Genomic DNA, 27649 nt, shown 5'->3' on the forward strand with positions numbered 1-27649 from the left:
AGTCAGGTGTGCGTCCAGTTCTGATTTGACCGTAGTCAAGTGCACACGTAACATTTAGCCCTCCTTTGCATTTTATAAGTCTCTGCATTTAGAAAGTCAGTTATAGTCGGTCGTCAGTTAGTCTTTGTAAAGTCAGTTAAATAAATCAAGTTACGAGTTAAAATCTGTTTAGTCGTCTCCTTATTTCCTCACCCAAAACCCTTCAGTTTTGTACAAAAATGTTTTTATAGGACTCCCTGGACCATCGATAAAATAGTATTTTGTTGCACTCACAATTATTTCATTGAAATTTTTTTCCTTATTACTATTGAGCTTTACAAAAATATTGTATAATGTGTTTCTAAATTCATAACTGGTGCATTTGCTGTATTATCTTTAGATTGATAAATTATTTATAAATTTAGTTCTGGTGGTCCATAATCCTTCCATGATTTTTCTTTAAATTTGAAGAATAAATAAGGCTGTAATAAAGCATTATTTTCTTTATCTTTTTTAAAATCTTCAAAATTGTTTAAATTTTTACCATAAGTTTTTGCCACAAATATCTTCAGACATCAAAAACCACGCAAAAAATCTTCTCAATTGGCATGGCAGCATATGGTTACACGCTTTTTCAAAAATATATAATTGGGAATCGTTTTCCACTAAACCTAAAGCACTAGCAGCATCTTTAAATATACTATAAAGTATACCGTCAACTGTTTTCAACATTTCAAAAGATTCTGCTCCATTAATGTGATCTACAAGTAGTTTAAAAAAAATGCTCCGAGTCTTTAAGGGATACTTTGTTAAGTCAATCTATTGTTCAACTATTTCGAACGCTTTTCCGTTTCACTCACGTTTTTGTTATTGAATTGAAACAGTAGTATTCTGAAACATTAATATAGTGCATTTTTCTTGCAAAACTATATTTTCTATTTAATTTGAACCAAGCTTTCAAAGCTGTCTTTAAGTTTTCTATACCTTTGAACACATTTTCTTGAAATACTTTTTTTTGTTTATTTGCAACCTGCACTAGCTAGTTAAACATCCAATGACTTCGTCCACAAAGAGGAAATTTCTGCAACTGCCATGCCGCACAGTGGGCGAATTTGGTTTTTTTTACTCAAAACCTAATATCTCGCGAACATTGATAGATAGATAAGTTATTTTTTATTTTATTATCTTTCTTTATTGATAGAGATTAAAGGAAAACTATAGAGGAGACAGAAAAATTTGAACCTAACCTACGAATTTGTCGTAATCGTCGATTTTTCGCGATTTCAGGTCTATTTTTTCTTATTTAGCTATAATTAGAATAAATTTCGGCTAATTTGACACTTAATTCGTTTTTTGTGTGTTCTGGGCAATACCTACTTGATGCTAACGTATCAATTAAATTATATATTAGTAAATATGTACAAATATATATGTATATATCTATTTTATGTGCATTTAGTAATAATTATCAATGTAAATGATTAATAATTAACTTGTAATGATAATAAAAATATCGACTTACTTGGTATCAGAAGTGGCAAAACGCAGAGACATACGGTAATAGTTATTCTTAATAATTTGTATGTATATATATGTGTATGTATCCATGTATGTATATATGAATGCTTTGCCATCAAATATCCGAAATCACAGTTTCTCATACGACTTTATTAAATTTTATTATTTTGAAATAGCTGGCAGGACACGATACATTGATACATATATATAAATGTATGCTAATATATAGAGCGTTTTATATATATACATATATATATATACACATTTCAGAAAGGAATAAATTTGATTATGTATGTTCACTAAAGTTTGTCTGTATGTGTGAAGCCATACTCGCTAAACTTGCTGTGTTCTAAACCAAATTATCCAAAGTAAAAGTTTATATGTATATGTATATATATAAAACGCTCCGTATATTAGCATAAATCTATATATATGTATCAATGTATCGTGTCCTGCCAGCTATTTCAAAATAATATTTAATAAAGTCGTATGAGAAACTGTGATTTCGGATATTTGATGGCAAAGCATTCATACATACATACATGAATACATACACACATATATACATACAAATTATTAAGAATAACTATTACCGTATGTCTCTGCGTTTTGCCACTTCTGATACCAAGTAATTCGATATTTTTATTATCATTACAAGTTAATTATTTATCATTTACACTGATAATTATTACTAAATGCACATAAAATAGATATTTACATATATATTTGTACATATTTACTAATACATAATTTAATTAATACGTTAGCATCAAGTAGGTATTGCCCAGAACACACAAAAAACGAATTAAGTGTCAAATTAGCCGAAATTTATTCTAATTATAGCTAAATAAGAAAAAATAGACCTGAAATTGCGAAAAATCGACGATTACGACAAATTCGTAGGTTAGGTTCAAATTTTTTTGTCTCCTCTATAGTTTTCCTTTAATCTCTATCAATAAAGAAAGATAATAAAAAAAAAAAAACTTATCTATCTATCAATGTTCGCGAGATATTAGGTTTTGAGTAAAAAAAACCAAATTCGCCCACTGTGTGCCGCTTTCATAATGCTTAAATAGTGACCTGCAACCTCCACACATTCTGATATTTCTTCATTATTTTCATAAGCGTTTAAATGTGTTTTTGCTATTTGACTTAATGCTCTTTCTTCTTCTTTATAAGTATCATTAAAAATATAGTTTATACTTTGAATAGATGCGCAATATTCAACATTAATATGACAGTTATATTTGTACAACAAAGTTTTATTGCAGGGTACTATCATGGAATAATCAACTGGAATTTTTTTTTTTTCTATTTTTTAAAACGTATACTTGAGTATCACATCTATTATCATTTCCTCTTTACTCTGGATAACCATTTTTTTAAATGATACAGTCAGTAAACTTTTTTTTAAAGTTTTTTACTCAAACATTTTGATGGCTGGTAAAAGAAGGACTATATTTATTGTGAGGTTCATGAGGCAAATGTTCAATAACTAATTTTTTTATGTATGAATTAAGTGGAATGTATGCTGAAATGTAGTTGTCAATATCTATCGTAGTGAATAATTTATTGTTAGGATGCAATGTAACAATAATGTGAGCATGGGGTTGTCCTCTTTTCTAAAATTCAATTGTGTGTATGTAAGAAATAACTTTTCCAAAAATATTTTTCTTACTTATATCATCTAATATGGATTCTAGTTTTATATGAAATAATGTAACAATACTATTTGCTATGTTATAAGGAGTGATACCTTTCGAAAATTTTTTTAAAACTTGCTTTATTTCTTTCCATTTTGAGTTACACGTAAGAATAATAAATAAATCAGGTTTCCCGAACTTTTGCATAATTGCCATAGCATCTTGGTAATGTTTTTGCATATGTCTTGGACCACCAATGTATTTCGATGGTAAAATAAAAATGTTTCCTACTTTATTATTTTCAAAATTTTTTCAATTATTTGATGCACTACACAATATATCTATTAAACCTTGGTAACATTTAATCGTTAATAATTTTTTTTATATTACGAAAAAAGTTCACCGTATTGCTTATTATTATTATTACATATGCATGCAAAAAAATTGTTGCGTTAATCTTTCAGCATAAAGTGTAGAACTTAGAATTTTACTGTTAAATCAATAAAAAGTTCTAAACAAATAATATTGTAACAACAATTTCCACACGATACGTACTTTTTTTTTAACAATAATATTTTGATGAAATTCAAAGAAAAGTTTAAGTCATATGATAGTGTCAATCAACTTATACAATTAATTTATTCCGGCTTGATGTTATTCCGTCATTTAGAAACAATCACTGATAACTCTTCTTGTTGCAAGGAACGTGTATTTTTTTAATTTATAACGTCAAGAAATATAAAAACTTGTAAACTGTATTAAAAAGGTAAAAAACTTAAAGTATCTTTAGACTGCCTTCCATTTTTTTTGTTTTCTTAGGTTTTTGGGGTAAAGTATTGATGTCTATACTCATAAACAACGATTTTTTTAATTTAGTAGTTTTTAAACTGTATACTTGAACTTTAAATATTATAACAGAAGAAATGTTATTGTCGATAGAAAGTTGAAATAATTTTCAAAAATATTTATGATTAAAAAATTACTAATATGTATAGTAGACAAGGTATGAATTAAAATTTTCAAAATAAGACTAGCAATAGTTGAAATCTTTACGATTAAGTCTTCAAGTTAACTGTATACATTATAGCAAAATTACACTTTATATACACTTCAATTTTAATGATAAATTTTTTCAAATATTCTTGTGGTCTTATAGCATTTTTCTGTGAATCTATGAATTAGCTATATTTTATGGACAAGATTGAAAAAATTATATCAGTAAAAATCAGTCTGATTTAGGAATGTCATAGCCGTACCCAAAAGTTTTCAAGAATTCAAAAACCTAACGTGCTATAGTACTACTACTTAAATGACATGGAAGTATGCTTTATGAAATAATTTTAATTTTCTTATTTGTTGATGTTCTTATAAGTATACTCTTATATTACTAATATATGATGCAAAGTCGCTAAAACCGTTGTAATCGCTTACCACGAAAACTACTAAACCGTTTTTGCTGAAATTTCGCATACTGATTCTTCATTATTCCGAGATAGTTTTCGCATAGCTTTTTTCTTGAAAAAGTTGATAACAATAGCAATAAATAAGCTCAAAGTTTTGCTAAAATAAGCTAACTTTGCGCTTCAGTTCAGGCGAATCCGCTAGGGGGCGCCAAGGTAAAATTGAAGCCACCCGCAACCTAAGATAGTGACGAGTGGTTATTAGATACCCCATCATGTAGAAAATCATCGCAGTCGATCATTGGCACTACACCAAGAACAGAGGAGTCTGCTGTGAAGCTAGGCATCCCGGCTACCGATGACACTCTTCTTTCATGGGCAAGCGAAATAAATCAGTTTTTACCCCCGATCACCAATATAAACGAGTGCCACGGAAAAACAGGCAATCCGAATGTCAACGTCTCCGGTGGAATACCAGGAAACATTTCCAGCCAGAGCACAACCTCCCCCAGCACTTGAAACCTTTGTGGCCGTTGAACCATCTAACCTGGTGCCGTCAGAGAATTTTCTACTTAAAATATGAGCCAAGGAAGACAGCCCTGAAGAGTACAGACAGCCACAACGACCTCCTTAGTGGTCGTCCCAATGGCATACCTACAGAGACGGTATTCTACAGGCCCACTTTCCTGACTACCATTGAACGTTTAATTATCTAGGAAACGACCTGGAGACCAGATATTCTTTGGTCAGCGGCATATCTCCCTTATATACGGTCTCCATACACAGAGACTCAAAGGATATGCGCCAAGCTACCTGCAGCTGGCTCTTCATCATCAAGAATAATAATAAGAAATAGCTAATAGTTTCGCCACCGGCCCTTTTCGGGGCCATTATAAGTATTCACGTCTCCTACTTAACCATCCATCTCATGGGTTCTTTTGAGCGCCACCTAAGTTTAAATTACCTTGCAAACTAATACATTTTTACTACGATTTCTGGAGATCAAAGACTGTATGAAGCTAGCCACTATTAAACCAAAAGTCATTGACTGGCAAACGTCATGAGCAGAGTTTTTTGTCGCAAGGCTGGGAACCCCGGTGACCGACGACCCTATATTACCCTCTTAATTTCAAGCATTTAACCAGGAATCACTGATTCTCTCTAAGGTCTGCGCTGGGAGAACTTAACAGCTGTGAAGAAAAATAATAAACTTGAGCCAACGGAACAGTTGCCAACGGGTAAGCATCACGAACCAACCTTTCCACCTTAGATCACCAAAAAAACTGAGTCCAAAAAAAGGCGCCTTAGACACCGTCTTCGACGTTATACCAGGAGACGTTGGGAAAGAGCTCTACAACTAGCTCCAAAGCTTCAAACCTTGAGGTATCCAGGCAGTCACGGTTGCTGGAAACTTCAGTCAAGAAAGACTTAGTCACAGAAGTTAAATTAGAAAGAAAACTTCGAATGCATCTGAATAATACAATTTTAGGCGTTAAGAAAATGATGAAAGAATTTATTTAGTGAAAGATCAGCTTTTCACTATAACCCTCATAGTAATCTCTTGAATCTTTCAGATTTTTAAATAGGTAGAATATGTATTTGTATTTATGTTGCGATAAATGACGTAAAGATTAAGCTTCAGGACTTTGTTGCTCTGGTAATGAAGTAGTGAGATAAGAGAAAAAAATACTTCAATGATCAATTTTTTGTGAGCTCTGAATCCTTACAGCTCTGAAAATAGCCCTGTTTATAGATTAAATGGGAGGAACTGCAAATCAACGGCCTTTAAAGGTCAACGATTATTTTATAATACTAGGGGGTTTGCCTTCTGCGTGTTCCGCGTGCCAACCCCCCAAACTTTATTTATTACACATATTTTTAATAATTACTTAAACTTAATCAAATGATTGAATTTAAAAAGTAAATTTAAGTTTCAAAGCGGGGGGCTGCTTGTCTTATTGTAAATAAATATATATATATATATATATATATATATATATATATATATATATATATATATACATATATATATATATACTACTTTTTTTGGACTGTAGTCTATGTTTATCTAACATTTCTATTGTGCATGTTCAAAGGGGTTAAATATATCAAACAACAGTTTAATTTACAAATTACATTCTCCTAGTCTATGATCTTGACTCTATTATTTTGGATAATTATTTCATTTTAAAATAGTCTTATAATACAACTTGATTAAAGTTTCCGGCAAAGTTTGTTAGCTTTCTAGAAACAGAGAATTTTGGCATGAGCTCTGAGTTATACGTTTAAAAACTAATATTATACAGTATTGTATTTTGGTATGATATCTAAATTTCTCCTGATGTATTGTTTAAAATTTTAAAGTATACATAATCATTGATCGGCTTCAAAATTATGATTACTGAAAGATAATAAAATACAATTAACGCTGAACTTAAATAAAAATATTTTTCGATTATAGCTCAACTTTTGTTTTAAAACTTGCAATCACTTTATTATAAGTATTCGTATCATTATAAATAGTATCTTTATTATTAATCTTATTTATGTCAAAATATACATACGCAAGCACAAATATAAATTGTTGTAAGAAGGAGGTACATAGAGCATGCAGGGATGAAAGTCAATCAGTATACAAACTCAGACTTACGCATTCACATTTTTCTATCCTTGTGTAGTGTACGATAGTTGACGATAATCGATATAATGATTCACTTAACTTATTATTCTCTTATAATAATTTAAAATACTATTATTTTACTATTTTAGATTTGTTAACAGTGTATTGATAATATTTAGATTCAAGAAGTATTTTCATCTGAAAACGAGTGCTTATCGTGGATATTAATGGGCAGCACCATGGCTCAGAGGATGTTCGATAAAATCAGAAAATTTCGACTCACTTAATGAATTATTTCTGACATTATGACCAATACTTTTTAAGACTGATCTCAGCATTAAAAATTTTTTGGAAATTAGTTTTATGGTCAAAAAAAATATCAAGGACTTAAATATCACAAGAGACCAAACAATCAGGGAATCGACAGCTAAAGCATTATAGTATTTACTTTTCTTGTCTCCTTTTTTTTCCAGAAAAAGTTTATATAAAGAAAAACATAAAATTGGAGTTCAGATATTTCGATCGGTTTGCAGACGTGTCAAGTACTTCTGTAAGATTGAACAAGTTTGACAGTGGAGTAACCAAACCCAATTATTTTCTACTTGTCGCTATTCTTCAAAAATGAGTGACATGAGGATTAAGGAAATAAGGCCAGCGCCTGCTCAGATAGAATATAAAAACATGAAGTTTCTTATTACTGATCGGCCCAGCGATCAAACTATCCATACTTTTATTTTAGTAAGTACTATGTAATTTATAAACTTTCATGCATTTCACTAACATGACTTTATTTTCAATACTGTTAATCAATTATTACCAATCAAATGGTTACTAGTAAATTATAACGTATTGATTTCTAGAAGAGTATGTCAAAGTTTTTTTTCAATTGTAGTAAACAACCTTAACAAACCTTGTTTGTAATTTAAAAATACAAAGTGAAACGTTAAATTAGTATACTTTACAAGTATGAATATTTTCCAACATATTTTCCGAATATTTTTAAAAACTTTCGAAAAATGCATTAGCATTATTTAATAGTTATTAGTCTTTCTCAGAATTATTAGGTGTTTTTTTAGCTTTTTAAAAATTATTTAATTTGCTTAGTAGTAATAGAAGGCAAATTTGATAATCAGACGACATTTTGGCCGCTGTGCAACTAAGTACAGGATATTTGTGAGCTTAATTTCTGATGGGTAAAATAAAATTATTTTCCTTCATATTTCGTATACATTTTCAATACATTAGGTATATTTTATGTAAATTTATGAGTATTACAGAAAACTTATATTATAGTTTTTGTAATACTGTCAGTTAGAGATATGCACCTTTATATGCTTCAATCAAAAGGTTAGTTTTGTATATTTGAGCAAATCCACTAAACCTTCATTTTTTTTAAATTTAAGTTCTTGCCAAAGTATTTCATATTTAGTTTTAGCATTGAAATTTCATAATAATTTCTCATTATTTACGCACATGATAAACAATAATAGTACATAGTGTTGTGTGGGTAATATTAGTACACTACTTTTTTATGAAGATTTTATTAGTAAAATCCACAAAAATTATTGTATTATGACAGCCCGTAATAAAGTAGTCATCAAATGGCTTAAATTTACTAACTTAAACTTTTGAAAAAAGGACATGAAAATCTAGATAGTGTGCTCTTTTATAATAATCAAATTATCTATACTTTTGTAAACGATACCAATAACGGAAAAAGCCTCTCACTAAAAATTTTCTAGGCACGCTCTTGTAAATACTTTAAGCATGAAAATTTTGTTGTTAAGTCAATTAAAACAGAAAACTTTTAAGCCGTGTCTCAAACACGATTTTCAAGTATGTTTAAAGTCTAGAGATGTTAGACTTTAAATTCGAAGCTACGATTTTTTTTCAACTGTATTTTTTTCTGACACATCAATTTTATTATGATATTCGTTAGAGAAAGTATACCAACTTATATAAATAGATTTACGTATTTGGTAAACGATTTAACAACTTAAAGGTTAGACGTGTGCATAGTCTTAATTTGGAATTCACATTTTAAGCTGCTGTTCATGTACATTGACTAATGAAATTCGAATTTTTATTACACATGATTACGCAACATGATTACATAGCATGATTACGCAAAAAATAAGAAATAATTTATAAACAACTGTTAACAATACATTAAATTTTTTTGCACCTATTTTTCTTCTGCAGCTCTTTGAACACAAAAACAGTTGAGTTATGTCTTCAAATAAGTCCCAAGTTTACCTGTCGAAATTTCAAAATAGCAGTGCAACTGTAATTTTTACAGTTTTCGTTATCAGGATTTAAAATATCATCAAGAATATGAAAGTACACTTAAAAAATAGGTAAATACATCTGACATAAGAAAAATACTGAGTTCCTTAAGATAAGAAATACCATTTTTTTAGTTTACAATTAGGAAGTTAGGAGTCAAAACTAAAGTATGTAAGGTCACAAATGTCCATAAATTTAAATCAATCTCTTAAAATTTTAATAAATAAAGATGTATAGTAATACGTATTTTGTTTATTAATTATTCTACCAACGGTTCGGTGCTGTCCACTAAAAACTTGATTTTGACTTCTTACTTATTGTATTCATTCAAGTTTGATGGGTCTATTATCAATTATCAAATTTTAAATCAGTTACAGTCACTATTTGTGCAGAGTTTTAAATAACTCAATTGAATCTACGTTAAATTACAATTTAATTGGGAATTAAAACTCTCTGTTTAATTAAATCGTGTTAAGTTTAAAATATGAATCGAAGTAAGAACCAAAAGTTTTATAGATTTGCTTATTTCCAACCATTTAGAGAAATTTTGTTTTGTATTTGGTTGTGAGTAAAGTCATTTATTTATGGTAATAATAGACTCTTCACTTTAAGTGGTGTGGCCAACACTGCCTGATGTTGGCTATGACTATGTTGGTTTTGCTCGTATCACCCATTGTCCAGTTGTGTTGGTCTACTATACACACTTGTTATGTTGCTATTTTCGGATCCCTAGTTATTTTGATGTCAACCAGTTTTACAGTGTAGTAAAATTCAATTTTTAGTTTCCTACAAAGAAAGAAGTATTAGTTTCACTCAAATGATGTATCATGAAACTTTTCGACAAAATTGTTGAACAAAGTTAAGAATGAAAAGTTTTTTAAACTGTACTTGTTTAAGAAATGCTATTTGAAAATCCTTAAAATCCTTAAAATTGACAGATAGAAAATTTATGTAAATTTTTTATCTGCTTTACGTATTTGAAATTTAAGACGTATATTTGAAAAAAATGTGTTCTATGATAATTTTTTTTTATTTAAGACGTGGATGAGTTGAAAAATTAGAGATTTTCCCGTAATTAAAAAAATTGTGTTCCAGTAAATGGCTGAGTTTTTCTAATGCATACCTAAGTTAGGACTTTGCTGTTGAAAAAGCATGTCTAATGCAAAGTTGAAAAATGTAAAGGAAACTTTTTCTTTATGAGGGTTGGATGGTCAAATGAAAAACGATAATAGGTATCCCAGTGTACCAAGAACATAAATTTATATTCCCTTACAAAATAACATGTACAGAATCATGGGTTACAATATCTTATTAAAGTACTTGCAATAAGTACAGAAATCAAAGTGGAAATTTCAAGTTGCACGTAGTGATAGGTTATGTTCCAACTTGCATTCTGACATTTACAAAAACGAAAGCAAACATAATTCGTACACATTTTAATGTATGTTATTATTTTATTAGTGAGAGCTTATCAGCTAATCAACAGGAAAAATACTTCATGGTTGGTTTGAAGTTATAATAAATGTACACTTTACTTGCAGTAAAAAAAGTAAGTCTTATGAAATTATTCAGAGAATCACTGATTAAATTTTTAATGTTACTTATAATATTAATAAAATTCTCTAGTGACTATTTTTAAGTGACCCTGATTTTAAGGTTCATAACTCCATATTTGGAACCATTGATAAGTAAATAATCTAATTAGTACCGTAATAATTTATGTAGATAGATTTATGTAGAACTCTTAGATACACTTAAGTCTAGTCACATACAAGAGCTTAAACGAATAAAAATTACCATATAATAATTAACAAATCTTAAGTAATAAAAAACAGGCAAACATTAGTAGGGTTACTAGTGATAAATTCAGTGAAAAACCTGAAAATAATTTTCCTAATAGCTAGGCTTTTCTAATAATCATAGTAAAGTTGTTTGTGACTTCAAGACAATTTTGCTTGGAATGTTTTGAAACTTTAAAAGAAATTTTTTCTTCCAGTTAATGGGTTGGATAATTAACTCTAAAAAAAGACTAGTCATTTTATTAGCATACCCAATTTAAATCGGTCGCCAATTGATTTGCTTATACTAGTTCATATATTTTTACAAAGGACGTGAAAAACTTGATAGTGTGCCCTTAGAAAAATAAAATTACCCCTACATTTGTAGACGATACGTATAATTAAAAAAAAGCCTTTTATTTTGAAGTTTCTTGGCATGCCCTTCCAAATACTGTAATTGTTAAAATTCTGCTGTAAAGTAAATTGAAACAAAAAAATTTTAAACCTTGTTTTGAACATGTGCCATAGATGTAAATAATAGATTCAAAACTGCATTGGCTAAATTTATTTGACTATTCTGTGTTTATAAGATAAAAACAAATTCATCTTGGTTACGCTTTTATGCTTTTATGCAGCTTCTACCAAGGGTGTTGATATTTTGAGCTATAATCTAGAGCTCAATGTTATAATACTCTCTGTATTTTATGAGATACCCAAGCTTTCAGCTACCATATATCTCAACTTCAGTTATTCTATCTCTTGTTTGTCTATTGACTTAAAGTTAACATAAATCACTGTTAACTAATAGACAAAGGTTCCTTTATAAACATTTTTCCACTTTTTACCATAAAAATTTCCCGCAAATTAGATAAACTGGTGAAATGAATTGAATATACAATTTTCAAACATAAAATATTGATTCTACAGAGAACTTGAAACTAACTGGGAAATGTATGTTACTATCAGTTATGTCTGAACTTAACCTTAACTTATATCAGTTATTTGAGAAAAAAAGTGAAAATGTGTAATTTAGTATTTATATAGTTATACTTGAGATGTATACTTTATTTTAAAATTTCCATTAGTGATTATGTTTGCTTTAATATTATCTTTCAACAATTTCATTAAGTTAGTTACATTCCATCAAGCCGCGCGAGAGTCCGATAAGGTCAGTTTGAGAAAGCAGACGCAGCCTTGGTGACTGTGCTACTATTAACTTAAAATTTGCATGCACTCTAATTTTCATACGTGTAACAGTATGTATTTTTGCTTTATAACATTACCAACAAATATTAGCTAAAAACTCGTTAGAACAAAGAAAACAAGACCTATGTATTGTGACGTTTTATTTATTTTGTTAAAATTACTTTTACGTACACATAGTCAAAGAATAAAATCCCTACACAAAACCACATATGACCATTTGCACAGAAAATGTTTATTTTTATCTTCATATAAGGTTGTAGAATCAGTGATATGATTGGGAAGGACGAGGAAATGGAATGGACCTCTGTCGCTTAACGGTAGCGATCGCAAGCTAAGAAGCTGCCGGAAAAGTATGAAGAGTAACAAATTTTTTGGTATTTATAGTATGTCCATATCTTGACAAATACGTGAAATCAACATATTAAGGGTATTGGATTTCTCATGTACCGAAATAAAGAATCACATATAATGAAACGATCGTATTAAAAGAAATGCCTAAGTTACAAGAGTACAGCATGCTAGCTGAGGTAAAAAAAAAAAAAACCAATCAAAAATTTTATTATTTGAATTCATCTAATATGAATTATGATACAGACTAGCAATCATCAACTTAATTGTAATCTGAATAATTTATAATTTTTATCGGCAATTTACATCATCTCATCCGCAACAATTCAATACAGAAGATTTTATGATGTATGTGCCATAAAGCCGAGGAATAGAAAAAATTAAATATAAATTTTAAAACTATATTTCTTTTTGAGACATGATAAATGAAAAGCACCTAAACGCGTATTATTAATTATAGAGTGGTGAACAATAAGCGCATGTGAAAATACAAGCGACAGCACCTGTAAAGCACATATGCTTATTATTCACCTCGCTATGGTGTATCATGTAGCACAATTAGCCTCACTCTGAAGTGAACCAAGCAGACTCGTCCCTACAAGATAGACTAAATAGCAGAGTAACTCGAGGTAACAGTAGACCTCGGTTTTTTGGCGGCTCGGCTCACTGCGTCACTCTTCTCGTCGAAGGTGAGAGGTGAACGGCGGAAAAAGAAGCAATGGGCTGTAAGACGCATTTTGACGACACAATGACAAAATAAAATTAGATTAAGCTAACGTATCGCATAAAAAAAAATCAGATCATCGCAAAACAGTTAATTAGATGCCTGATTTTTTTACATAGCTTTTCCTTCTTTGTAAGGAAGAAAAAAATGTACCATTTTTTTAAGTTAGTAACCTACGGTTATAGTATCTCGAAATAATCGAATTTATGTTCTGAATTGCTTCTGGCTTAACCTTTACTAAATATGGTAATATTCTTCAGTTATTTGCAAGCCTATTTTTTACTATGTATAATTGGGGAAGGCGTGGTCTTAAAATTAAGCAGAGTTGCCAACAGTGTGATGTGTGACTCTGGAGGGTGTGGCTTCAAGACCCCGCTCTGTCCCTTCCCTCCGGGTAACTTTGTGGTGTTTTTTGTATGACCTATCACTAGGATATCATATAAGTTGGCAAATGATATAATGTCTTTTATTGTAGCATACAAAATCGCAGATATTTGTAAAGAACATCGATACCCTAGAAGAAGAAGAAGAAGAAGGGTAGATAGAGAGATAGAATAAGTTTTCTAAGGCTTTGGGGTCATGCCCCATATAGCCCTAAATATGCAAATATAATTTGATTAACAAATGAGTAGGTAGATGACTCTCTCAAGGTAAAATCGTCCTACAAATAATCAATAATATGAATAAGGAAAATATATCTGGCAAATCGAGGTTGTATATGTATGTCTGTATATGTACCCGCAGGCAATAAGCAAAAACAGACAAAACGTGGCGTAGATAAGGTAGGACACTTACTCAGCAGCAAATTTTAAGTATGCAGGACAAGTTAAATATATGTTGAATTCATCGATACTCTACTATCTTAACACTGAAATTCATGCGCCTTGAACACGAACATTTCAATTTCAGTATTTTAATCAAGATATGTCATAAATAAGCTAATCATCAGCAATAAATTGTTCAATTTATTAGTAACAGTGGTTAGTTATTACTTTTATCGTTTTTACGGTCTTCGAAAACGAATTAACTGTAGAAAGAGTTTGATTTTTATAAGAAATATAAACTACGAATGATAAATAATAGATAGTCCAATGAAAATTTAAATTTTTAACTTAAATAATTAGATTGTTACAATTAAATCCTAATAAGTATCTGGTTATTTAACCAAATTTTTTGAAAAAAATAACTATTTCATTAGAAAAAAAATGTTGCTGCTAAACTTTACCACTTCTTATAATTACTAAAGCCCTTTTTTGGTGACATAATTTGGAGCTCAAGAAGAACAATAAGATGACGGACAATTGAAAAACATAACTTTATTCTTCATTTTTTGAACTGTGTGCCTAATGATTTTTAAGAGTACCCTAAATAAAAAGCTGTGAACCTAAGCGTCATTTAATTCATTGATTTGGGTAGTTAATAATCGTACATTAATAATAATTTGTTTTATTTGTAGCGAAATAAGAAATCGTTCAAGAAAAACAATTGTACAAGTAACTCGTACATCGCTTTTACGGTTTTTGTACATATTTTCGGAATAAATAATTATTTATTGTGACCATTACTTAGTTAATAAATAAGTGTCATTTAAAATGTTTTGATTTCATTAATACATAAAAAAAGACAGGATGATAAAAACTAGTTAAATAAATGATTCATTTGGGATTTTCAATACGTTTAATTACTTAGTATTTTATCTAAAAATTTTGTTAAAAAGAGTTGTTTAATTTATTTAATTAGGTTAAAGAGGAATTGGCTAAAAATTATACATTTAAGTAGTTAAATAGTAGAAAGAAACAGAAAATAGCATTATAGACAAAAATCCTGAAACTGTACTTCTTAAGATAATTTATTTTGTTGTGTAAGTGACGAACTACTTGTACAAATTAACCTCTGCTACATACATTTATATACTAAAAACAGTTTAATATGAGAAACTTTAAGTAGACATTTCGTAGGACTATTGCAGATCATCGTAGCTATGTTGTACAGACTTCGTTTTTATCCAGTTGTTTGTAATATAAGCGATATGTCATATTATCAAGTTTTTAAATAAACATTAAAAATATTGTTTATTCCTGAAAAGTTATGATTTTCCCATGATAATACTATTTAACAAAACTTGAAGCTTAGGTAAGTTTGATGTGTTCAGTTCATATTTTATCAGAATTTTCTGACGCTTTTGTACACGGGTAATGGATATTATTCTTTCTAATAAATCTCTCGTTTAAAAAGTTCTGAAATCTAAGTATAAAAGTGGTCAAGTTTTTTTTTGCGCAACATTCATTCTGTTTCGCACTTGCAGTATAATACTGTCTTGTACTCGTACTTTGAGAAAATCAAACTAAGTTATATTGACTTCTGACTGGTACTTTATAAAAACATCTCATGAAATACATTAATGCCTTCCTTTGTTGAAAATATATAAATATAGAAAGAAATTATTTTAATTAACTGAATAAAAGGTTTGTATAAAATACCAGTCAAAAGTCAATATTAGTTACATTAGTTGTAATTTGGTAAAGGATGACCATCAGATAGTATTATACTACGAGTGTCATACAAAATGTACGTTACAAAAAAAAACTTGACCATTGTAATATTTTAATTTTTGGTCTTTTTTAGCCTACAGATTCATTAGAAATAATACTTTTGCTTACCAGTGTATAATGACTTCAAAATTTTTTTACAGAATATTAACTTAGCACATCAAACTTACCTAACCTTTCAGTTTTGTTAAAATATAAATTTCTGGGTCCATTACTGATTACTAATTAACATCTCTACTGCTCTTATTTGCAAATTTAGTTTTTAAGGTAAAAGATTTTACAAATAATATTTTAATTTTTTATTTAACATAAATGCAATCAATACCCTGCATTTTGTCAATATTTACGGTCAGTTGGTTGCTTTATGTCTACTTTAATGACTGATAGTTCTTCTTTAAATGAAATGCTTTATTTTGTTATTTACATAATGTGTGTATTTATTGTGTATTCCAAGAATCGCTTTATTTGAATTAAAATCCGACTAATCAAATAATTTTAAATATACATCATGCGATTATCATTTTTTTTGGACGGTAAATTATTCAAATTTTTCCTTTCCTATTTTTGGTAATAATTTTATAAATTTTGCGTGACTTGATATAAGACTTTTTATTTATTTTTATATTTTAAATGATGACCATAAATGTAAAAATTTAATTGTTCCTGATTTTATTCTTCGTCTGTTGATCATTTTAATAGCTGAATGACTGTTTTAAAAATCACCACCTTAATTAACTTCTTTCCAAATTTTTTATTACTATTGCATAAATTTTACAAACTATCGTTAAGGAACTCATCTTTTTGAAGAATCATTGAAATTTTATTCCTAACAATTGAATAATCTTTTTACAGTTCTTTAATTTTTAGTTCTGAAATGCAGTTCCAAGAGTGAAATGTCTACAAAAAGTCTTTCCCTTACAACCAAAACTATAAATTAAAACAATTCGTAGTTTATTCTTATGTGTTGGTCACTAAAATTTAGATAAAATTTTTAATCACTCTTCTACCATAAGTAATATTATTATTTTAAAGGTATAGGTAAAGTAAAATTTTCCTTGTCTTTTTTCCAACTCCAAGACCATACTCGAATGAGGGCAGTAAAAAAGAAATGGCAGTGTGAGACTTCAAAGTTGTGATAAGCACATCTTACGATGACTATTAAACTTTTTCAAACAATGTTAGAAAAAAAACATTTAGACTCATAGCTCCCAACATCGAACTTTAGCGCTTACTTGATTTTAACGTCATGCACCTTGATGTTTAGCTTAAGTTATAGTTAGTATACGGAACTGCATAGCGTTTAAAATAGATAAGTGCCAAAGTTTGGTGTTGGGAGCTCACAATTCTCTACATTGAGCCTTAGCGCTCCTAACATTGAGCTCATAGCATTTAATGTTACTTGAGCGTTCGGATTTTCACAACGGTCATACCTAGTTTCCAACTTATAAGTACAGCCCTTTAAGCATTAGGTAGCTGCTACATTAACAATATTAAATTAATTTTAGTCAAACACGATAATTTCTTCCTTAATAACTTGCAATTGCTTGTAAGAAGTGATTTTTTACATATTTTTTATTCTATCATACAGAATATTTTATAAACGTAAAAACTACGTGAAAATTTTTTATAACGAAGCAGTCTAAAACAGTAACTGGTTTCTCAAATATTGTATTAACTTGAGAATTGTGCTTTATTAAACCCACGCTAAGAGCAGATTCCTTAAAATTTGTACGCAAAGTTTCTTTTTAATGTGTTTTGAAGTCTTTTGTTTTTAATGAAGTTATTTTTTTCAAAAACATTTTCGGGAAATGATAGAAAAAATATTAAAATAGTTTTTCAGTCATTCATGAACTCTTCTAATTTTTCACACTTTGAAAATAATTTTGTGTCTCAAAACTGGAATCGCCAGCGATCAGCTTGTATTGTAGTCGTAGCTAATTACAAAGAGCTTCAGTCTGTTAAAGAAGTCGCACTTCGAAGGGTACTCATGGGGAATGGTAGATCACGCATTCAAATATATACGGTATCACCCTGCAGCTCACAGCAAACATCAAGTATTCTGTTCTAGCCTGCTTACCCTGCCAAAATTTTAACGTTAAAGCTGCTGTGGGCATACAGTGCAACACCACCACCATTTACATTTTTGTTATGATGAATATGGTTATAGCTGTTCATTGTTAGTATATCATAGGGAACTAGTAGATCTAGCCACGATTTGGACACGCAGTCCATCAAGACTCCAGCAGGACTAGTGAGGACACGCAGTCCTCACTAGTCCTGCTGAAATCCTGAGACAATTTATCCTGATTTTCAGGGCAGTCAACAGTATCAATGAATCTAGCAGAAACATCGTTAACTCTCGACATGCATTCACCACTGCCACCAAACACTCGTCAACAGTGAAGCACTTAGAGCCTTAAGATCTGCAAAAGTTCCAAAGGTATATGGGCTCTCACTCTTTCTTTAACGCATGCAAAACCTGCCTCTCCATTGTCAAAACAATTTGTTGCAATAATTTCTTATGACTTCTTTGAGACTACTCTGTTAATGGTCGGCAGTATGAGACTGTTAGATGGGGTAGTGGATAGTATATTGTTCCTGGCAAGACGCAATGAAACAGTTCTTAACACTGTATGAACCGTATATGTTGTCTCAATGATTGCAATTTCAAAGTCTATAAAACCAGATATTAAAATCTGATTATTCCCGGTCTCCCACCAAGCACATTCCAGGATACTATTTTCATCAATAATAGTCGCCCTCACCATCACCGCTAGCACCGCTAGAGCCTCACCATCATTTCCATCACACCACCACAACAACCACTAACTCTAACATCTGCATAAGTTGTCTGTATTTATTATTAATGTATATTGCTCTATTATTTGTTATATCTTCTTAACTCAAGGGAACACGGGGTCCGTAAAGTCCACTACCATATCCATGAGTAGTCAGCTGACAACAATGGTTTTGGCCGCTACTGAAAACCCTGATTTTCTCCCTTAATGCAAAGTTTTTGCGAATGAGTAACAGTGTGACTTTACTTTTTCGTTCTGACTCTAAGATCTCGAGAGAGGTTACACTCCTGGCTAATGGTTTATTCTGGTTTTCAAAGTTATGCAAAGTCTAGTGCCACTGCACAAACCATCAAACATACTTGAGTTTCTTAGTAACGTAACAATTACATCCACTTTTAAATTTAGAACATGTGGTGGTAAGCTTTTATGTATACTATTTAGAGTTTCCATGAGAAAATTTATATCTACATTATTATCTGTGCGATCGTTTTCTTTATATTTTGTATAATGTATACTGTAACACGTATGTTTAGTTCTGTCAATTAAACTTACAATTTTTTTGTTTGGAACGTAAGATAATTTGTTGTGAGTTGCTAAAATAACTTTTTTAAGGTCATCATTTACACCACCATGATTTTAATAAATTTTTTTTACAAATGTTATTAACTCCTTATTTCTTAGGAATTTTAAATAATTTTGTTGTTCCATTTTCAATTTAAATCAACCACAAAGCAGATTCTTCGTTTATTCAACGAAAATTAGTTTTAAATTGAAAATTTTTTTTAAAGTTCATCAGAATTAGTATTTGATAGTATCGTCAATTATGGAGATCTTACACCTATGCTTGACGACTTAATGTATTTATCTGAAATCGCTTCCTAAAATAAATTGTTTTCCACACAATAGCAAATCATTGTTACTTTAATTTTTTAATGTTTTGTCTACAATTCCTAAAGCTTTTTCTGGGATCATTGCAGCTTTGCCTTAAATAACTTTATTTACTTTACATCATTTTTTGTCAGTTTCATACTTCAAAAAAAAATTTCAACGACTTGTCATTCCTTCGGTAAATATAATCAAGTTATTCTAGTCCAAGCAATCAAAATAACTTTTTTTTTTTTATTAAAAAAAAACATTAAATCAATATTCTATCACAAAATGTTTTTCCAGATCCTTCTAAACCATCAATAAAATGTAATTATTCTTACATTCAATTATTTCATTAAAACTTTTCTTTTGATTACTACTTAGCTAAACAACAAAATCTTTAAAGTATGTTTTTATATTTATAGTTAACTTGTTTTCTTAATTATTTTTTTAAATTATTGATCAAGTTCTAGTAGTCTACACTGTTTGTATGATTTATCTTCAAATCTAAAAATTAAATTTAGCTGTTATGAAGCATTATTTTCTTCATGTCTTTTAAAATCTTAAATAAAAATTTTTATAAATTTGTCTCTTAAAGGTTATCTTCGATTAATAAAGATTAATTAATTCTTTTTGAAATAAATATCCTGTTTTTTACAAAAACTTTAAGGTGAGGTTTAATAGGTTCGTCGTTAAAGTTATGTCTTTGTCGACATATTAAACAATATGCTTTGGAGTAAACTACTTTCTCAACTAGCAATATGTTCAATTTTATCAATTTGAGATTCATATGTAAAAAGATAATACGACTGCTCATTTTTATTTGATGGAATGGAACTGTTAATAGATTTCTGTGACAGTTGACGTAATATTGGAGCAGCCATGTCATCTTGTTCAAATGAAATGCTAGATTTAGCTTGAGATATATCTAGTTTGTCATTAGGTTGTAAGTCATGTGAAAACGTTTGTTTATCCACATACAAAATAATATGTTTTGGAGCAAACTACTCTTTCAAATAGCAATACGTTCCATTTCATGAATTTGAAATTCGTATGTAAGTAGACAATACGACTGCTCATTCTGATTTGATGAAATGGAACTGTTAATTGATTTTTGTGACAGTTGACTTAGTATTGAAGTGGTTGTGTCATCTTGTTCAAATGAAATGCTAGATTCAGCTTGAGATATATCAAGTTTATTAATGGATCGTAAATCATGTGAAAACGTTTGTTTCAATTCTTCATCTTTTAAATCAAACTTATTTTTTCGAATTTAATTGTAACATGAGAGACATATTGTATCATTTGGTTAAATGAAATAAATGAAATTTTGATAAAATATGTCAGCTTTTTTTCGGACTGAATTTTTCTTCCGATTTTCCTTTTAGGTAATGAGCTATTGCAATAGCAAAAAAAAAAATCAAAAATCAAAACTGTTGTCTGGCAGAAAATTTTTAAAATCTCACAATATTTGTGATGAATTCTGATGTCCATCATCATATTTGTGAATTAAACATTAGTGTAGTAATATTTAAAATTTATTTTTATAAGCTTATTCATGTAAAATTTCACTGACTGGAGCAACATCTGTAATATCTACCGTTACTCTTGTTTAGCATTCGTGTAAAACATCAAACTACTGCAAACTTTTTTTCTTATCAGGCTTCACATTAGTATTTTGTAATATTATAGGATGACTTTTCCGAAATAAAGCTTTTACGAGAAACAAGTGCTGTAGCACATAATAATATGAAATATAAAATTGCCTACAAACATCATAAATAAAGTCTAAAAACAAATCTATAAGATGTTATTACATCAAAAAATAAAAAAAATTTATTATTGCAGCTATTGCCTCGTACTTAAAGAGAGCAAAAAGAGTATTGTGATTAAATTGTTCTAGAAGATTAGTTAAAATGTCTAAAGTGTCAAAAAAAAACGAATCTTTAAGTCAGTGATTAGATATGTTTACCAAGTGAGACCCTTGAAAAAGTAAAACTTTTTTTTGATAACAATGGAAACAGTATAATATTGCCTGGAATGAAGGATAATAAAAGAGTGGAACAAAAAGATGTCAGCAAAGTATCTTATCAAAAATGATCAGTTCTTTAGAATTTGGGAGAAGTATACCTAAAATTTAAAGATAAGAATTCAGAAGTAAAAATTAGATTTAGTAAATTTGCTGACTTGTGACCATAATATTGCGTTCTTGCTGGTGCAAGTGGTATACATACTGTGTGTATGCGTACCTTACCAAAATGTGAAATTGACGCTCGCTGGATTGAATGTTTATATTTTAAGTAGAGAAAAAATTAATGATTACAAAGACTGCATTTCAAAAATTGTTTGCGAAAATCCTACGTCTGAGTGTTACTTAAATAAGTGCAAAGATTGTCCTGGGGTAAATACCTTAAAAACAAATGTATTAGCGTTGTTACACAATTCTGTTACAACTGACACTAAGTATCAAACTTGGCACACTACAGATCGATCAACGCTGCAAACTAAAAACGAACCAGCGGAAAATTTCATAGAGTATCTCTGCTCCAAATTATCTCAGCTTAAAACAGATATTTTTGTCGCTAACGAACAATCTACTTTCTATCATCACGTAAAAGATTCGTTAAAAAGTAATTAACTTCTGATTTCAATGGACTTTTTAGAGACCGACACATTCGTTGTACAAGATACAGCCCAGTAGTTTCATGACAATAACAATCAGTGTAGTTTAGCCACAGCGGTTATTTATTATAAAGAATCAGATCCAAAAATTAGTCACCAAAGTATTGCTGTTCTTTCAGACAATTTAACGCATGATGCAGTCGCTGTGTGTTGTACTCAAAAAATAATTATTGATCATATTAAAATGACATTTAGCTCTGTTGACCTCGTGATATATTTCACTGATGGCTCTGCACAGTACTTAAAGTGTAACTATAATTTTCGCAATTTACTATACCATTTTTAAGATTTTTCTGTTAATACAGAGTGGCACTTCCATGCCATAGTACATAGAGAAAACGCATGCGATGGTATAGGAGCTTGTATAAAAAGTAATGCAAAGCGTGCAAGTTTAAGAATGGTTTAGAGTAGTTTATTTTAACTCCTACCACTTTTTATGAGTGGTCGAAGAAGAGTTTGAAAAATATATGGTGTTTTTATACGTCTATAGATTATTACAATACTGCACAGGAAAAATTAAAAAGCAGGTTTCAAAAAACCATCACACTTTCTGGCACGTTATCTTTTTATTACGTAAAACCACTACATGGGACTAAACGACTGGAGACAAAATAATTTCCAAGATCCGAATTTTCTTACCTATCTCCACGTAAAAAAAAAAAAAAAATACTCCTAGATTGGCCAATCTTGATAGAAATATTGTAACACATGATTTTAGTAACGAAAAAAATGCTCAACAGTATATGCCATACAATTGAAAAAAATGCAAATACAACTAAAAAAAAGGTGAGATATGAAATTTTTTTGTAAAATACCAAATAATTGCACTAACGCTTTTTAAGAGTACCTTGTGTATCACTAGGTATGTATATAATTTCAAAATTATATAGGCTCGTAACACTATTCTAATTTTAAATAAACTTGTTTATTTGATTCATTTGTTTCCTGTCTAGTAAAAAATTCATTTATTCTTTAAAAATACCATTTACTAAAGTTTCAAAATACGCTGATGGTAGAATAGTATACACAACAACTCGTTGGTAACAGTGTGTCACCAGGTGGTGGCGTGGCGCAGGCAACAACTGCATGCGCGCCGTGCCACTGTGCGACTTGCTCATGCCAACGTTTTTATTTGCTTGCAAGTCACGCATTTTTTTCTCTCCCACTCTAAATATTTGTAGAGATCATGATTAAGCATTGATCTTTCGATTCCTGCAAATTTTATTTTTCCAAACCATGGAAAATTTCAGAAAAAGTTGGCGCTTCGCACGCTAACTCCCTAGAAATAACAGAATAATAATGAATTAAATTTTCAATTAAATTTTCAAGCCATGGGATCAATCAATTATATTTTACAAATTAATCATACATGTAAAGAAGCTAGTATTGTCATGTCATAATATCAATTTTAGAAATTTTAGCTTGGTTTTTCATTTCCATGAAGAATTTTCTAGAGAAAATTTTATCGATGACAAGCATAATTATGCTCTTTGACACAAAAATCAAATTTTTAAGTAAATATTCAAGTAGAAAAAAACGATAATCTTAAGGAAACTGCATTTTGTATAGAGATGTTTAAATGTATCTACGGTAAGTTGAATCCAGGTCAAATTAAATTTTCAAAACAGTATGTAAAGGAAAAAATAGAATTATCTTTATGTATAGTCCTTTTGGTTTAGAAAAAACATTTCTTTCTAAAACCTTAGTATATAGCTTTACTTCTCTTGTTAAATAAATGTTATAAATGGCATGGACTCATGGTGTGTCAATATTACTTATTAAAGGAATGAGTAGTCACAGAACTGTTTGTTTACCATTAGAGTTGAAAAATGTTGAGGAATCGAAATTGGAAAGAAATGAAATAAAATAAGTTGATTAATAATTTAAAATAAGGCTTTACTAGTCCTAAAAAAAGCATTAGAAATAGTCAATGGATTTTTGCGTGATTTATGTTGTACAGATGTATATTTTGAAAACAAATTAAACAATTTAGGAGAGATTTCCGTCGAATTCTGACAGCAAAAATAGTATGGTTTAAACTACTGAATCATGGCTTTTTGTTCATATTTTTGTACAATAAAATAAGGTTTTATTATTTGCAGTGCTGACCCAGAACTGCTATAAATTTTGTTACAATTTAGAAAAGAGAAAATAAAGTTATTCTTTTACCAAGAGAAGTGAACACTAACCATAGCATAAATCATTGAATCTATAAAGCAGTTGATAAGTCTAATGATAATATCCTACATATGTATATAAAGCAAAGTCGCAAAAACCGTTGTTATCTCTAACCACGAAAACTACTTAACCGATCGTGCTGAAATTTTGCTTACTGATTCTTAGCACTTCCTACATGGTTTTAGTATAGTATTTATCTTGAATAAATTAATTATAAGAGCAATAAATAATCTCATTAATTTGTAAAAATACGCTAGCTTTTTACTTAAGTTCAGTAAGATTCTCTAAGTGGCGTATTACAAAAATCGAAGCTACCTGCAAGAGAAGTAAGTAAATTTTGTCATAATATCGCCAAGCATTATTGATTACCATAAACTTTTACTAGAGTTGCATCATGAATAAAGTTGTAAGTCTAGCAGGTGGGTATCTCAGCTAGTGATGACAATTTTCTACAATGGACAAGTGACTTACGTCGAATTCCATCCTTAATCTCGAAGTTTAACGAGTGCCATGAATAAAAGGCGTTCTGAACGCCAAAGTTTCCGGTGTAATACCAAGAGACTTCTAGCCAGAGCATAATCTGCTCTAACAATGTGGTATTTCGTGGCCGTTTTTGTAACCAATAGGTGCTACAAGAGCTGATTTTGTTACAACAGCAAATCAGGTAAAATAACCTTGAGGATTTCAGGTAGCCACGTCGGCTAAAAATTTCGTCAGCCTCCTCCTTAGTGGTTCATCCTTACATCATACTCACGGAGGTATATTATTCAGGCCCACTTTTCCAACCAATGGTGAGCTGTTAATTATTCGGTGAATGTCCCGAAGACAAGATATTCTTCGGCTAGTGGTGTACCTCCCTTTAGCATGGTTTCCATATGCAGAGACTCCTAAGGTAAGAGTCAAGCTACCCGCAGCTGCCTCTCCATCATTAAGTTTAATAATGTTGAATGACTATAAGTATCACCACTGGCCTTTTTTAGGGCCATCATAAGTTTGTACTGTTCCTAATTAACCATAAATTTCATCAGTTCCTTTTAGGGCCATCTAACGTTAAACTACCTTATCAACAAATACATTTTCACTATTATTTCTGGCAACGTCCACTAAAAGACTATATAAAGCTAGCCACTATTAAACCAAGTCAGTCATTCACTAGCAGACGTCATAAGCAAAGTTGTTTGTGGCGAGGCTGGGAATCCTGTCCATCGATAACCCTACACTGAGAAAAGTGGTATCAAAAAAAGTGTTACAGCTATAATAAAAATGACTATATTTTATAGAAAAGCTGAGACATACTCGCCATATTATAAAAATTACTATGCTACATAGTAAAACCAGATTATATTGAAATTTGCTACTTCAACATAGTAATTTTTACTTTACTTAGAAAGAATTTTCATACTAAAGTAAGAGAAAAAAATATATTTTATATATTACATATATATTGCCCAGTGAATGTGTATATTAAACAGAAGATTTATATATATATATATATATATATATATATATATATATATATATATATATATGTGTATGTGTGTGTGTGTGTATGTATGTATGTATGTATTGTGACGTGGGAAACTGACGTCACGGTAGGAAGGTATGTCGTAGTAGCAGACAAGAGGAGAGGCGGCACTATGCACACCAACACTACCCCACCCATGACCCTTGTACCGACCTATCCCTTCACTTATCCCTACTATAGGCAGCACTGCCAGCCCTTGACTGTGTGCAGCGGCGGGTGTGTGTGCGCACAGACGCATACACAGGCAGGTAGCTACAGTATCAGGGAGCATGAATCGGCAGGGTGACAAGAAAGGCACTCTTCGTCTTGTCTGTTTCCAGCCGGGACGTATAATCCGAAGGCTTCGCAGTGTTATATAGTTCTACAGGTGTGTGTGCTGTATTGAGTGGCCACTGGAGGCGCACAACAACGGCTATCTGTTGGCTGCCCGGACTGCCACAACGACCTTCACACACACGCTGTCAAGGACTACTGGGTTCGAGTGCCAACCCCTGCTCGTCGGACCTCCTGGTGCCCGAGGATAGTGCTACAGAGAGACCCCTGCTGTAGCAAAAGAATGGTAGGCCTATTTCCTATTTATCCTGTCCCTACCATAGACAAGCATTGTGTCGAGCAGCAACTGCCGGACCTGCACCTGCAGGGCTAAGGTTGTAATATAGAGTCAGGCCAAGTCGGATAGTTGGGCAGAGTAAACATTGTATAGAAATAATAATAAGTTTTCAGATATTAATAAATGCAAATAATTGCTTTAATGATAATCTCCTCCATGTATGTAAACTGATTGCCAGCTATCTCTTCTATCAGCTTAGCCCTATAGTAAGTCATAATAAAGAATAATTTTACATGTGCCGTGTCTTGCTGCTGACTGCAAGGTGAGCAAGGCACGACACATCACAGTATGTATGTATGTATATATTCATAGATTTGAATGTATATAGATACTTTTTTATAAACACCAAAAAAATTCCAAGAACAGCGAGGAATGTATGAAGACAATAAACAACTTTACGGGCAATGCTGTTTAAATTTTGCGGGCAATGCTGTCACGACACAATAAAATTTGAACAGCATTGCCCGTAAAATTGTTTATCGTCTTCAGATATTTTTTTCTTACTGTACATAGGAATTAATGTGATTCAAAGATATTTTTATTTTGAAAAAGATCTGCAGTGACTGGGATTCAAACCTTCATACTTGAGCTTTCGAGTCAGGCTACGCAACCACTAGACTACGGGACATGATGTCCGTGGAAGTATGGATAAAGAACATGTGGGAACGTGTACTGTTTATCATACACACAATAAAGTTTAAAATCAAAGGGTTTTCTGTGGACCATAGTATTAACAACGGATAATTATTCGATTCAAAATTATTTGTCCGCACGTATTAATTTTTAATCTGGATAATTCAAAAATATGTTTTTTCTAATATTTACATTTATATAACCTAAAATTTGATACTTAATAGGCGTATATACCTATGTACATCGTAGGAAATTACTTAAAGAAACGTAGTAACTTTTACTATACTGAATAGTAATGCAGTGAA

The 27649-nt window shown here is 30.5% G+C and overlaps 1 protein-coding gene across 5 annotated transcripts in view; it reads left to right on the forward strand.

Annotated features, from left to right (window-relative positions):
* The window catches only part of LOC106637471 (PRL-1 phosphatase), a 410453-nt gene that overhangs the window by 202006 nt on the left and 180798 nt on the right, over positions 1-27649 (forward strand). For 4 of the 5 annotated variants that reach the window (XM_089591085.1, XM_089591084.1, XM_089591088.1 and 1 more), the window contains one exon: positions 7310-7898. In XM_089591085.1, the coding sequence (XP_089447211.1) occupies positions 7782-7898 (117 nt within the window). In that variant the 5' untranslated portion in view covers positions 7310-7781. The remainder of the gene's footprint in view (positions 1-7309; positions 7899-27649) is intronic. The other variant, XM_089591087.1, reaches the window with a different exon arrangement.

Source organism: Copidosoma floridanum, unplaced genomic scaffold, assembly GCF_036245765.1.
Source record: "Copidosoma floridanum isolate Cflo_tuat_1 unplaced genomic scaffold, Cflo_Japanese_pri ptg000013l, whole genome shotgun sequence".
Lineage (NCBI taxonomy): Eukaryota > Metazoa > Arthropoda > Insecta > Hymenoptera > Encyrtidae > Copidosoma > Copidosoma floridanum.